The sequence below is a fragment of the Protopterus annectens genome, chromosome 1.part0, assembly GCF_019279795.1.
Source record: "Protopterus annectens isolate FY-2018-M chromosome 1.part0, PAN1.0, whole genome shotgun sequence".
NCBI lineage: Eukaryota > Metazoa > Chordata > Ceratodontiformes > Protopteridae > Protopterus > Protopterus annectens.
The window spans coordinates 1,927,054,336-1,927,069,534 of record NC_056725.1 but is presented as its reverse complement, the minus strand read 5'-3'; the positions used below and the strand labels follow the sequence as shown (position 1 = coordinate 1,927,069,534).

Genomic DNA, 15,199 nt, shown 5'->3' with positions numbered 1-15,199 from the left:
TCTTACAATATTTATAATCAGTACATAAAGCCAGGAATTGAGCGACAGTGAGGAAGTCAAACGATGCAAAAATTAATTAAAATCTCCACTTTTAATACAAAAATATAAGACAGGACATGCCCATCATGCAATGGATTATTTCATTAAGGAATGACAAAGGTTTTGGCCTGAATGAGAGAGCCTCTATAAGACCAAAACTAAAACAACATAGAAATGTCAAATGAATTGTTATACACTGATTATATACAGATGTATTTACTTTTTTAATTTATACATAGTTTTGTGTTTCTTAATATAATTCAGTTAGTCACAATGTTCTGATCAATATGCTTGTAATTTGATGCCTAGCCATTATCTATCTTTCAGCAATGCGTTTTATGAAGCTTTTATATATTCATTTTTATCTATCATTTTAAATATCATCTATATCTTTAAAAATTATGGGCAGTACCTTGTTTGCTAATTAACCATGAGTATGAGTCATTATCTGCAGGTATATAAGCATTCAATTAACACTTGGATTTTTGTATGGATCTGATGAAGCTACCTGCAAAAGCGCTTATCCTGTCTTATATTTTTGTATTAAAAGTGGAGATTTTAATAAATTTTTGCATCGTTTGACTTCCTCACTGTCACTCAGTTCCTGGCTTTATTTACTGAACAGTGGGAAGCTATGAAAGAGAGTAACAGAAGTTTTAACAGTCTAAGAGCAGCTCCCCCCTTATAGTTTGAACTTCTTGTGCTCACTAGTGGGATTGGGAAGAGCTTTCAAAGTCAAATGTACAAAAGGGGCAGACCACTAAAGAACCACTGAGTTTAACAGTACAACAGAGGTGTGTGTGTGTGTGTGTGTGTGTGTGTGTGTGTGTGTGTGTGTGTGTGTGTGTGTGTGTGTGTGTGTGTGTGTGTGAAATAGTCTCACAACAGCAGCAGGTCAGTCAGGCCAGTGGCAGCTCCAAAAATTGAAAACCTTTTCTGCTAACCTTAAATAATCACTTTTAAGTTTTTTATTGAGTCAGTCTTAAGGTTTTTCACCAACAACCTGTTTCTCCAACCTGGCTAGTATCTCTTGACCTGATGTAATCTTGGTGGCATATCTCTAGATCTGCAGACATTGAAAATAGAAACAAAGGCCCTTGAAAAAATAGGAACATTCAGCAAAAAATGTGGGCAGCTGATTAGCATAAAATTTGAATACCAAGTAGCACATAACTCTTCCCGCTTCCATTAGGAATGTGGGATACTAATCGGAAACACTTTTGAAAAACGGAGATTGACAAAATTGAAGGGAAAATAAAAGGTGACAGTGTAAAATCTATAGACTTTAATGAGCTGTATCTCAAAATTTTACCACACAAAGTAATTTATTTTTGGTTCAGAAAATGGAGTTGTAAGATATGTGTGCCCTTTCTTTAAATTATTGTTGGCACTAGTATGCTAGTTATGTAGTGTGGATTTCTGTGTACTAGACAGGTTCATGTAAAACATGTGATGAGGGGTATTTGGAAAATTGTGTGAAAGGGTAAATCAAGTCTGAAAACAGGTACATACCTCCAAAAATAGGGACATCCTAAATCAGGCCTGAAAATAGGAATGTTCGTCCAAAATAGGGTTAGTTAAGGGATTTGCTTGGCGGGGTTTATCATAAGTAAGCTACAGAGGATGATGTCCCCTGCGTAATAAGTATAGGTGGAGTACTATCCCCTCATAATGCTCAGTGCTAGCTTTTGGCCTGTTTTCTCCAGTTTTTGAGAAATGGTCCATCAACAAAATGGCCAACAATTTCATGTTTGATATCTGTTTTGACAGTTTCCCTAATTAATCTGAATGTGGAAAATAGCGGCCATCCTAATTACAATAAGCAGTATACTGCAGTCACTGCTTTAAAAAAGTAAATTTGTAGATCTGGGTGACAAACTTACATCTAAGCTGTTTTTTTTGACAGGGAGAATATGATGAAGCAGAGTATTCCAATTCACATTCCCACAGATTCCTGGGATTCAAAGCAACCTGAAAGAACACGCTTATGGTAAGGAGTATATCATTTTAATTCGTTGGACTACAGAAACTGAAACCATGAATTAAGATCAGTTTTGTAGTTATTTGATCTAGGAGAGTTACTGAAAGAAGCCTGCATGAATGCTGGTAAATGTGAGTAAAACAGATTGTTCAAAATTGCATTTGTTGTGTGTTATTTAAATAGTCTTTGTTATTGGGCAAATCCCACAAAACTCCAATACATTTAATGCAGAGGTTTAAGATTATTAGCTGTTAATGACCTATTTCTTATAGTCCATGATTTGATTCTTTATGCTTCCATTTGCCTACTGTGTGACTCTAAACAAGTCATTTAACTAGACACTGTTCTAGGGCACAGGGACGTCGGGAGGCATACGCACTGTACTGATTTCAGTACAACTTATTTAGAAGGGGGGTAGCTTTTTAACTAAAAAAAAAAGCGTTGGCTCTTTAAGGATGCTTGCTGGGTGCGGTAGCTTTTTAACTAAAAAAAAAAAAAAAAAAAAAAAGCGTTGGCTCTTTAAGGATGCTTACTGGGTGTTGTGGTGAAGGTGAATGGGAGCTGACATCATGTCCGGCTGGCTGCGAGCAGGAAATGGATCAGGAATGGTGCAATTGTTAACTGATAAGAGTGTGAGCGGGAAACGGATCAGGAAAGTATGGAGCAATCAGGTAAGGAGAGTATGTGTGAAATAGAGCAGGAAAGTTTGTGTGTGTGTGTGTGTGTGTGTGTGTGTGTGTGTGTGTGTGTGTGTGTGTGTGTGTATATGTATGTATGCCCCCACATAACACACCAGGTATTTAGGCTCAAACCCTGTACTTTTGCTTCAGGCATACCTCTCAACCGTACCAAATTACTCGGAGTTTTCGGGTTTTGAGTCTAAAATAATGGGGTTCCACGAATTCCCGTGTGGCCCCAAGTTCAAGTCACTGCTTTGTTTATGGTTACAGGTCTGGCCACAACTTGCAGCTGTACTTATTTAAAGAGGAAGAGAAGTTATTGTTCATTTTTTGTTTTGTGTGCCATCATTCTAGGAGTCTACTTCAACCCTAAATAGTCTAGGGTTTCACAAATGAATGCCTCCTATTTGAACCAACTAAACTATGCAAAAGTTCCTCCAAAGGTGAAGTGACAGACGAGACCTCCTAGACACCGTTAAAACTCTCGGGCTATTTCAAATGTGCTAGTTCCACAGTATCGATTTGCTTTTGCTGCTAACATCCTTCAACCCTCTCATCTAAAAAGATATTTGCTTGCATTGGTTAGTCAGTCCACCCACAGATTAAATCAATAAGTAACACAAAACAGGTGTGGTCAGGGCTTTAATACCAGCAGCGATACCTTGAATAAAATTAATAAAAGTAATTAATGTGGCCCAAGTACGTGTGACTGTTTTCATAAATGCTTTGAAATTAGCATAAAGATTTGATATTGTGTGTACAAGCTTAAAGAAAAAGAAATGTAGGAAATCACAACTTTTTTGTCTTATTTAATATACTTATTAAGTTACTAAGGAACAATTATAATTAGGATTCATTGTATGACAGCAAATTGTACAACCGGGATTGAAAATTCAGCTGTTTAATGCAAACCGTAACTGGCATTCATATTGGCAATTACAAAAGGGCATTTCTTTCTAAATGCCGATATGCGATGCTTACATGTTACTGTTCTATTACAATTACTGATCATGACTGCAATGTGAGCTACATAAATAAGTAAATATAACATAGATTAAAAAGAAAAAAAAGTGCGCCAAACTACTTTGAAATGGCACATCAAGACATTTTGCTGCAGTTGTTCCCAGGCACTGTTAAGGACTACGTATACCATAGCCATGCAAGTTAATAAAATACAAAATCAGTGTAAATTCACATTATCCTTATCACAAAACAATTATAAGTTTATCTTAAAGCAATGAAGTCATGTTACTCTATGAAAGGCTGCACGGAACACAAAATCATAGAATTTTGTGCTACGGGTCTGAATGGGACAGATATAAACTTCTAATGAAACATGATACAGTGGGTGGGACTGTAGATTAGTTCAGCTGCAATGTCTCAAAATAGAAGGTCAGGTGCTGGTGTTTTGATCTGTCTGAGGCAGCTTCAAGTACTATAGTGTCCCTTATATGCCGGTCATTTCCCTAAGTGTGATGACAAGATCACAACTGCTTCTTTTCAGTCTCTTGACCCGCTACCTGGTGACTGGCTACTGACCCTGTGCACATCTTTGGCTTAGGAGGATCAGCAAGTGGGTATGTCCCTGGTAACCTGCACAGGTCAGCGAGTATGTATCTTACCATTTATTTATCTGACCGGTGTGAAGGGACTTGTACCCACAGGAATTCAGGAAGTGTGAACAGAGTTAACGTTGCACAGCCTGGAAGAGGATCCCATCTGGGTTCTATGAGCATTAAATCTCTGTATCTTGTAGATAAGGGCGTACAATTACTCTCTCTCTCTCTCTCTCTCTCTCTCCAAGGGAGAAACAAGTAGGGCTATCACTGTAAAACTTTCTGTAAAGTAGGATAGGTGAAGCAGTTACCAATCAGAGTTTGACTTTCTTGAATTACATTTGGTTTACCCAACTGATGATATGGTTGAAAGCAGTGTGTGTCGGCAAGATTGTTTCCCCTTTTTGGCAGCACGAAGGGCCAAATTAATCATTGTTGGGTTTATATAGAATTTGTAATGAATATATTTAGAATTGCAGTACAACCAAATGGTTTCACAAATGACATGTTTCAAATATTGAACGAAATTAAAACACAAGAGTCCAACTCCAGGTTGTTAAAACTCACGAGGCTAGTCAAAGACTGTAAACTGAATGTTCACAGTTACTGAGCAAATAGATGTCAATTATCACCTTACATAACGGACAAATCATGTCATGCTTCATTTGTTTACAGACGTTTTGGTGTCTTTCTTTCAGAGAGAATAAGAAACATGGGATGACTTTTAGCCTGTAAGTAAGCATACGTTTAGAGGTTACAGTTAGCAAAAGATTTCCATGTAAACAGTAGAAATATTTAAATCATCCATGAGCTGGGTCTTTCACATTTTTATATTTATTGTACTTGTAATATTGAAAGCAATTAGTGTGCACCCTTCCTTGCTTTATTGGAGAGATGTAATGATCTTTTTTTAATATAAATATCCAAGGATTTTGAACAGAAGAATCAGAAGTGCTTTGTGCAATGTTCTTGATATCCTGATGTGGTGAAGCACAGTTTAAATAGAGAAAATATATAGAATTTGATTGCAATGTTTAGGGACTCCTTTCTGTCTTGTGTACTCCTGAAGAGCTGTGTTTCAAGGAGGAGAGTCTGAGTTACATATCTGGGACTTTAAGTATTTCCGTTGCACTTCCAAGCATTGCTGTAGTCATTCTCCCATTATCCGCTTAATCTGATTCAGGATGAATTGGAACCTCTTTGGTACTCACTTACACAACCTGTACAATTTGCAGCCAAAGCCATGCCTGTCAACTGTCCCTGATTTTCACGAACGTCCTTGACTTTGACTCAAATTTTAGCTCTTTCCCTCTTAAGCCCTCCTGAAACTCATATGTGGAGAATTACACTTAATAAATGGTAATAATTAGCATTATAGATCTCTTACTTCAGAGGCTGGCAGAATAAAACAATGTGAGGTAATATATAATGTCTCAAGGTATTTAAAATATGGAGGACCAGCATTAGAAGTAGAATCCAAGGCAAAGCTATTTTATCTGTGAGACTGTCACTTCCCAGTCTCTCTCTCCTCTTCAATTTGTGTTTTGAATGTTGGTATCCCACAATTCCACTGGACTGGGTGGGGCTGACATAAGTATGTATGATAATTTTATGTTAATCAGCGTACGAATTTGTACCTATTTTTCATGGGCCTTTGTCCAGATTTTGAATGTTTCCAGGTTGAGAGGTATGGCTATCGGGTAAGAAGAGCCTAAAGTCCCTAACCACCACCATTTCTGAGCTTTGTTCAGATTTTTATTTCTAACAGTTGTGAGCTATGATGAGAACTGAAGTTGTATTCCCCAGTTGTGGTGAGAAGTGAGAACTGAAGTTGTATTCCCCCATTATTATTTTTGTTGTTTGTCCATGTTTTTTGTGCTAAGGTGTGAAGTGAGAACTGAATTTGTATTCCCTCATTATTGCCTTTGTTTGTCCAGGTTTTTTGTGCTAAAAGGTTGAGAGTTATCTAATAGCCATTAAGTTTCAGTCTTCCTATTTTTCAAACTGCTGAGTTAGCATAGTGGTATGCTGCACTGACTGTAGTGCGTATAGTTCTGGGTTCAAAACATGCATGGTAGTAACACAGCATTTTATTCTAGCAACTTTCCAAAATTATACAGGCAATGTTTAAAATGTGTCCCTGGTTTTTGGGCTTTTGTCCCCCCCCCCCCCAGTAAATGTTGGCTTTTTCCAGATTTCTTGTGCTGCAAAGTTCAGAGATACAGCTGAGTGTCGAATACATTTTACAAGGAGCCGAGAGCTGCAGGGGAACTAAAGTTTAGTGCTGCTTATGCTGAGTCTGCTTATATTGTTAATAGCACAACAGGTAGTGTACTTGCTTTTGATGCAGAAGGCTGTGGGTTCTTCTCCCACAGTAGGTAGTTGAATTGATGATATTGTACTGTATTGTAAAGGGGGGTGGATGCTGTAGTCCTTTTTGGTGAAGATATCTAGTAGTAACTATGAACCTGTTATCAGTATGCCATCCATTCCCTATTGCAATATTACTAGCATATCACTTTTTTAATGCAACATAGGCAATTTATTCCTCAAGGGCAACAGATACTTTATTTGTAGATGAAACAGTGAAATATAAAGTTGTTTGCTAGCAGCAACCTCTTCATTAGTTACAGATTTCTTTAATGTGGAATTGTGTCAATGGCTTTTACTAGTTCAGAGATTGTGCATATTTACTGATACTGGTGGACTGCAGAAGTTTGAGTAGACTTTTATGATGGAAATGTTCTGAATTGGGCTATTATTGGTGCATGCATTTTGTTTCATTGTTTACTGGAAAAATGTTCAAAACAATAAATTTAAAATGCTCTCTAACAACTATACTGTATTGTACAAGGAATATAATTTAATACAGTCAGGAAGGTGTATCAAAGAGCACGTATGTTCCATGTGCAAGGGGCCTATGATCTGAAAACAACACAAAGTTGATCTTTATCTGCCACTGGCAAAATGTATTTTCTTTGAATGTGGGTTTCAATGCTGTTTCAATGAATGATAGTTTCAAGTGCAGAGAAGTTTTAATGCTAAGTCTAGTTTCATTGTGAGACTGCATTGCTTTGTTTAGCAGATATTTATTGGTGTTCGTGCTGTCAAATGCAAAATAAAACTTTTCTGGCAAATCATTTAGGAATGATGTCAGTAAATAATGACAGACATTAAGTTTCAGACGTCATAACCTTCAGAAAAATGCATGCTAAAGCAAGACCTGTTATTCTATCAACTGTCTTAAGTTTATACAAGATCAATTTCTAGTACTGTTTGTATGTTCCCCCAATATATTTGGCCTTGTCCAGATTTCCTGTATTAGGAGGTTGAGAGGTACGTGCAAATAAATCGCTTTATAGAATTAGGAATATCCAGACCTCTCAATTGTTCCCAATTTTGGCTAAAAATATTGCTCCCCCCTAATAATCCCTCCACAAAATAGCAATTTTGGAAGAAAACGTGGAGGCTTTATAATTATAAATAACTAATGATCAGAGTTATACATTACTTTTATTTCATAAATGCATGTAGATTCTCTAATTTTGTCAGCTGCTCAAGTTAACAGTGCTCATATTAAAATGGTGTCCCTTCCTTGACAGGTTCCCAGCTGTATTGTCTGGCAATTTTATATTTTTGCATCACATTTTTGGTCCGTTTTTCATAAAATTGCAGTTTTCTGGCAAATTAGTGGCAAATTGTTAAAGACTGAAGTTAGAAAATAATGGTAGACATTGGAGTTTCAGATTTCATACCTTTTAGAAAATTCATACTAATGCAAGACCTACTACTATTCTATTATCTTTCTAAATTTATAAGGGCAATATTTAAAAAAAAAGTCTTTATTTTTGGGCCTTTGCCTCAGTTTTATTTATGGGTTTGTTGCTCTAAGAGGTTGAGAGGTATGTGTATGTGTGTGGTAGGTAGCATACCTCTCAATTGTCTGAATTTTGCAGAATGTCCAGATTTTTGCCCCATATTTTTTGTCTGTTCCTCATAAATTTTGTGATTTTCTAGAAAATCATTGAAGGCTGAAGTTGCTAAATAATGACACATTTGCGTTTCAGACTTCATGTCCTTTAGAAAAATTCATACTAGCACAAATCCTGTTATTCTAGCAACTTTCTCATACTAGCACAAATCCTGTTATTCTAGCAACGTTCTAAGCTCACAAGAGCATTATTTAATATCTGTCCCTGTTTATTTTAGGCTTTGTCCATATTTCTTGCACTAAGAGGTAGGAGGGGTGTGTGTGTGAATGAAACACCCTAGTTAGGGGTAGCAGGTGGTTAGTAATTTACTCAAGCTCAAAACCTGTACCTTAGTTATAGAAAACAAAAGCATGAATCCTCTACCCCAACTACCATGCTGCATTTTTCAAAGAACTGACTTTCAGGTTCATTTTCAATTCAAGGAACCAAGTTTGAGTGAATCTAGATTATATTACTGAAGAGGCATTACAGCGAATGCCTCTTCATCAACACTAAAAGAGCAAACCGTGAATTACAAGAATGGCCGTAGCTTGGCTGGGGAGGGGGGTAGCAGTTTGAGAGCTGTGAGTACAAATTTGAAAATCCTAGCTACACCCCTGCTAGGGCAGTTAGGAAAATGGAGCTAGGCTCCTCAGTGGTTTCCTTGAACACATGCCTAGTGACTACATATAAACCTTTTTGAAGATTCTGTACTTCCTATTCCCTTGCTCTTAATATAATCAGATTTAAGGTTACTGTACATCAGGGATAAAGAATTCTACAAACCATCACAGTGATCCTTCTCACTGAAAGTGTATTCTGAACAAATGGTCAAAAGTCACGATTCGAAAATGCTGTCATCAGCCAGTTTGACTGTTCCTTTTGTTTTGTACTACAGTTGTTGAAATAAATTTGGTTTCTGTCACTGACAAGTTATTTATTGGTTGTAGTTTATATAAGTGACTCTATTAGGTTCAGGAAGCCTGTTACTAGGTACAGCCTCCAAGAACATTGCTGAACATATAATCTCAGTTAAAGTAATGTACATTGCAGTTGAGAACACTGGTTTGAGGTTTATTTAACACCTTCATTGAATTATCATTTAAGACACAGGCAAATGTATACTTATATGTAATAGAAAACAAACCATATTAACATGTTCCTGGTTACAGACATTAACACCTTTGTTGAATTATCGTTTAAGGCACAGGCAACTGCATATTTATATAAAAGAAAACAAACCATATTAACATGTTCCTGGTTACAAACATTAAATTGTTTTATAACTATCATCAAACTAACATTTGATAAATTGCTCAATCCCTGCCTTCCCTTAAATCTCACTCCTCATCCAAAACATTCTGCATGTATTGTTCCCAGAATTTCCATTTTTTGCTCTTATCTTTTCTAAAGATTCCACTTCCAGTTGTTTTATCTCTGTTACAGTAGTCAGTGCTTCAAATACATTTGGTTTAGACATTGATTTCAATTTTCTAGTAATTGCTTTTTTTTTGGCAGCCAACAGAATTACATTTAGTAAGGTCTTACTATGTCTAGGCAATTCAGATCCTGTATCCTGGCTCAAAAAATAGTTTCCTTAGTTGCACCTACTTACTCATCCAATATTTCTGACAAGAGTACTCTGTAGGGAATTTATGAAGTTTATCAACTCTTCACACTCACAAAACATATGATCTGATGTTGTTAATCTTCTTTCAATTCATCACTGATGGGTTTGGTTCTGAGCCCTCGGAAGCAAGTCGGCCTATTACCAAGCTCACGCCAGCCAAAAAAACTCTCGAGCTAAGTCTCTACCCAGAATGCTCTTCTCCCTTTTACCTCAGATCTGATTTTCCGCGTAGCTGTAAAGCCGCATTTCAGCCGAGCTCTCAGTTAAGTAAAATCCTTTTTTGATATATGTGTAAAGGTTTTTGGATATCTTCATATTTTACTAAACCTTTAGTATTTCTAGTATCTCTTCTTCGATCTAACTGTATATTCTCCACTCTACCCATTGTTACCATTGGTAAACTTACGTACCATTGGTGGTATGGCCTTTTCCCTTACCCTTGTGGTATTTCTTCAATACCATAGCTGGTATTGCTTTCTCTTGCCTAACCTGTTAGCTTTTTATCTCTATTCAGGTGTTTCCCTTTCTTCACATATACAGTGTGTTGTAATATTGGTATTTTTCTTGTGATTTCTTGTGTTTTTTGAACTGAGTGATTTCATTATTGTTGGTTTATACAGATAATTGTGGTGTCCTTTCTATTAAAATGGTGGATAAGAAGGGTACCTCTGGCTTTAAGTATTGTATTTCTTGTAAGGGCAAGTTACCTAACAGTGACTTGCATGATGATTGTGTATACTGTTTGGGAGTGACCCACCTTTCTGTGCAGCCTCCATGTGATATTTGTCAAAGTTTCAGCCAATGCACTCTTAATGAGCGCAAAAATAAACTCATTCTGAAGGGGTTACTCAAGTCTTCCTTCTCAGAGGCCATTTCTATGATGGAGATCTCAACCCCTCCTTCTAAGGACAAAAAGGGATCCCATTCTGTTCCATCTTCACCATTGAGTGATCAGAGCAAACCTGGAAAATCTAAAGTCCCCAAGTTATCGTCAGAGCATAAATCTATTTCTTTGGCTCCACCTTCCTTGGCTCCGACCGTTTTAAAACCTTCAGTACCGATGCCTGTATTGGAACAGACCCTGCCTCTGGCACTGATTATAGATCTTACTATGCCTATGTCGACTTTGGCACCTGTAGCTACTTCGGCTCAGGGCACACTTTCAACTTCGACTTTGATTTCCATTTTGGAACCGACCGTTTCGGCTCAGAGTGCCACTTCGGCACCAAGCATTGTACCGACCTCAATGGATCTGACCCCTTTGCTTCTGATCTCGAAACTAGAGACTTCAGTGCTGGCAGACATTGCACCACGGACCCGATACTTTCCCTCAGTAGATCCATTTCTGGGCCAAGCATATAGCCCATTTCATGAACGTCCTGACTTCCCATCTGGAGTATCCACTAGATCCACCAGGAGCCTTTTGGAACATGATGTGGTGAGTCTTGTGGACCAGCTGTTGGTAGCCAGGGGAATTCCATCACTTTCTAAAACCCATCCACTTGCTGGACTTGGGTTGCCTTATCCACAGACTCCATCTTACACTCCTCCTTCAACCATCTCGGTTACGAAGCCTTTTGTTCCGACATCCTTCTTGGAACTCACCACCTTGACACCTACAGTGCTCCTCACTCTGGCTCCAAGTTTGTCTCTTTGGTCTTTGGTTCCCGCTGAACCAGTCATTCCTCAGTCTGGGGATTGGGGGACGGGCACATCGGCCCAGGGTACAGTGCTGACTTTCTCCTCAGTTCCCTAATTGGCACCGATGGCTGCATCTGTGCCAATCTTGCTTGAGGCTCCACCCAGATGGGCCTGCCTTCCACAGAATGGAGAGGACTCTTGCTTCTGGTAGCACTCCTATGGATGCTGGAATCCCAGTTTTGGCCCCCTTAGCTGCAGCTGTCACAGACCATCCCCCCGAAACACCGGGCAGAGAAGTCACAGGACACCCCTGTTCAGGGTATCCAATCTTCTGAGTCATCCTCAGAGACCCCACTAAGGAGCCCCCTCGAAAGAAGACATGCAAGAGAAAGCACGTGGACTCACCTGAGGAGTCCTTAATGGAAGACACAGAGTTAGATGATTGTGAAGGGCCCCCACGGTCACCTCTTGATGATGTCTCCTTTAGAGACATGGAAATGTTAAAACAGAGAGGTGACTAAACGCCCTCCAACCCTTCATCTGAGGAGTCCATGCTCCTGCAGGCTTTTTGTTCTCAGCCATCTACCTCTTGGGTGACCCTGCCTGCCAGCAAACTCATCCAGCTCATCATGCAGCACATGTGGAAGAACCCTGATTCCATTGAGGCAATCCCCCAGAGACCAGACAAAATTCTGTCCCCTCCTGCTGAGAATCCACACTGGTCCAAAGGGTTACCAGTTGATGCTATGGTGGTGGCAGTAGCCATGAAAAAGGACTTGGCTGAGGAAAGTCCCACTATTCACCTGCCTAGCAGGGAGTCTCAGGCAGTGGACAGACTTGGGAAGTGAGTTTTTGCATCAGGGACATTTGCTATATGGTCGCTGAATTATTTGGCACATTTTATGAGGCTCCAGAGGGACTTGATCTCCGAACTCTCTGGGACACTTGCAGGACAGTTGTCTGACAAGGTCAGGGACAAAGTGACCTCGCAGCTAGCAACCCTGGAATAAATATCTAACTCGTCCATGTGGTTGCTCTCACACGCAACCAAAGGGGTGGCTAGAGCAGCGGGTTCAGGCATTGTTATGAAACGTCATGCCTGGATGTGCATCTGTGACCTCGCAGATCCCTTCAATTCTTCCTTTCTGAATGCTCCCATCGAAGCTTCATCTCTCTTTGGTTCCAAAGTGAAGGACACGCTAGCCAGGTGCGAGCAAGATGGAAAAACCCTGTCTGCCTATGATTTTCCAACCCTCAATGTACCTTCTCCAGGAATCAGAGGAGTGAGAAAATGTGGCATAAAAAATTGCAGGGTCCTTTCCATGCCACACGTGGTGATGATACTCCCAGAGGCAGAGGGGATAACAATTCTGGAAGATGCCCCTATAGAGGCAGAGGGAGTCCTCATAACCAAGGCTCCAGGGACTCCTTTTCTGGACAGCCTTATCAGTGATCCTGAGGGGTGGCCCAGTTGCTTACCTCTGGAAGCAGTTGGGGGTTGTTTCTCTCTGCATCAAACTGCCTGGTGCTCTAGCACCACCAATCGTAGGGTGCAGAAGATTATCACCAATGGTTACACCATTCCACTTTCTTGTCAACCAAATTTTTCAAGAAAACTTTCCAATGTGCCACCCAGTCAAAGGGAAGCAGCAGCTTCAGAGATTATAAAGCTGCTTCAAAAAAGAGTCATCCAACCAGTCCCACCAAACCAGCATAGATCCGGATTTTACTCAAGATTCTTTTTGGTGCCAAAAAAGACAGGGGACTGGAAACTCATTTTGGATCTCATCAGCTTAAACAAGTCTGTCACCCAAACCAAATTCCAGATGGTCACGGTTCAGTCCATCCTTCCCTTTTTAAGAGAAGGCGATTGGATGTGCTCTATAGATCTCCAGGACACGTATTACCACATCAAAATGGACAAAAGCTCCAGGAGTGTGCTTCGCTTTCGGCTAGGAGCCAGTCATTACCAATTCCGTGCCCTGCCATTCAGTCTCTCTACAGCCCCTAGAGTGTTCACGAAATGCATGGCAGTTGTAACAGCTCACTTTAAACTAAAAGGATTCCAGGTGTTTCCATATCTAGATGACTGGCTCCTTACCGCCCCCACCAAGCATCTTCTGGTAACTGTCCTACAACGTACTCTCTCTCTCTCTGGCAAAATTGTTGGGAATAATGATACATTGGGAGAAATCAAATCTTATCCCTACACAACAAGTAGAGTTCATTGGAGCAATGTTCAATGCTCAGTCCTGTCTGGTATCACTCCCTCTTCACAGACTCCACCGATTGAGGCTTCTAATCCAAGTGATTCTTTCTCAAACATTAGTGCCTGTAAGACAAGTTCTCCAAGCTCTGGGTTTTATGGCTGCGTCAATCCCAATAATGCCTCTAGCAAAGCTACATATGCAAATTCTGCAATGGCTTCTTCTGTGTCAGTGGTTCCCAAACTGTCATCCCCTGGATTACAAGATTCGAATAACCAACTCTTACAAGCAGCGCCTGCTTCGGTGGATGAGGCCAGATGAAGATTTTTGGAGCCAACCTTTTCAAGCCTCCCAGCCCACAGCCATTGTGACCATGGATGATTCCCTGATTGGGTGGGTGGGCATTTTCAGGGAAAGACTGTCCAAGGCACATGGTCCACCTCAGAGGCCTACCTGCATATCAGTGTCCTAGAACTGAGGGCCGTGCTGTTAGCATTGCAGGCATTCCATGCAGATCTCCGCTCCAGGACAATTGCAGTCCAATCAGACAATATGTCAGTGGTCTGGTATATCAACAAGCAAGGACGAACCAAGTCCTAACCCCTTTGTTGAGAAGCCATGAGAATCTAGCAGTGGGCAATAGCTTCCAACCGCTTTCTGATAGAAATGCATATCCTGGGTTGCTCCAACGTGATTGCAGACAAACTGAGCAGATGCATCCTCATTCCCCGTGAGTGGTCCCTCAACCCTGAGGTGGCGTCTGTAATCTTCAGTTACTGGGGCCTGAAAAATGTATTTTAATTTGCGCTCTGCTGTTGTGCTGTGCTGTTTTCAAAGTCTTCTTAAGACACACATTCTTGCTGTGCTGTTTACTGCTGAATCAGAGACACAGTGCTTTGCATGACTCCTTCTGTAGTCTGTTTAAAGCACCAAGCCTTTTAAATTGCGCACTGACAAAGAAATATATTTTGTAGCTATAAGCACAGTTACAGATAACTTATTTTTATAACAAACAACACATACCCTTTCTGTCAGATTGTAGCATATATTTACAAAGTTTTCCTTCATTACAGATATGAATGATGACTTCTACATAATATGTCTCTCTGTCCCTCTCTCACATAACTGAACTACAACAATTGTTATATAGAGTGCTAGTCATGCACATAGATTTTGTTATTTCCTCTTGGTATCTTTTTTGGCCTTCTGTGGGAAGTCACATAATGTCTGTTTTTAGACTTTTCTATTGTCCTGTCAGCAGTTTTGCTGATGTGAAAGAGCAGAAATGCACGCAATGAGAATAACAGAAGTATGAAAGGAAACATATGTTCAGTTCCTATTGAAAAAACATCACGTATTGTTGAATTTGTAAAAAAGGATGTCTGTTAATAGATTTTTGTTCTGCAAACATGTGAAAAACATGTGATACTTGCTTTCCAATATTGCTTTGTTAGGTTTTTTTTTTTTTGATGCTGTGAAGAGAAGCCTGTCTGT

General features: G+C 39.6%; 1 protein-coding gene across 1 annotated transcript in view; it reads left to right on the top strand.

Annotated features, from left to right (window-relative positions):
• Positions 1–15,199, top strand: part of TTC23L (tetratricopeptide repeat domain 23 like) — an 893,819-nt gene that overhangs the window by 88,577 nt on the left and 790,043 nt on the right. Inside the window, exon 2 of the mRNA XM_044070199.1 lies at positions 1,946–2,029. Within this exon, the coding sequence (XP_043926134.1) occupies positions 1,946–2,029 (84 nt within the window). The remainder of the gene's footprint in view (positions 1–1,945; positions 2,030–15,199) is intronic.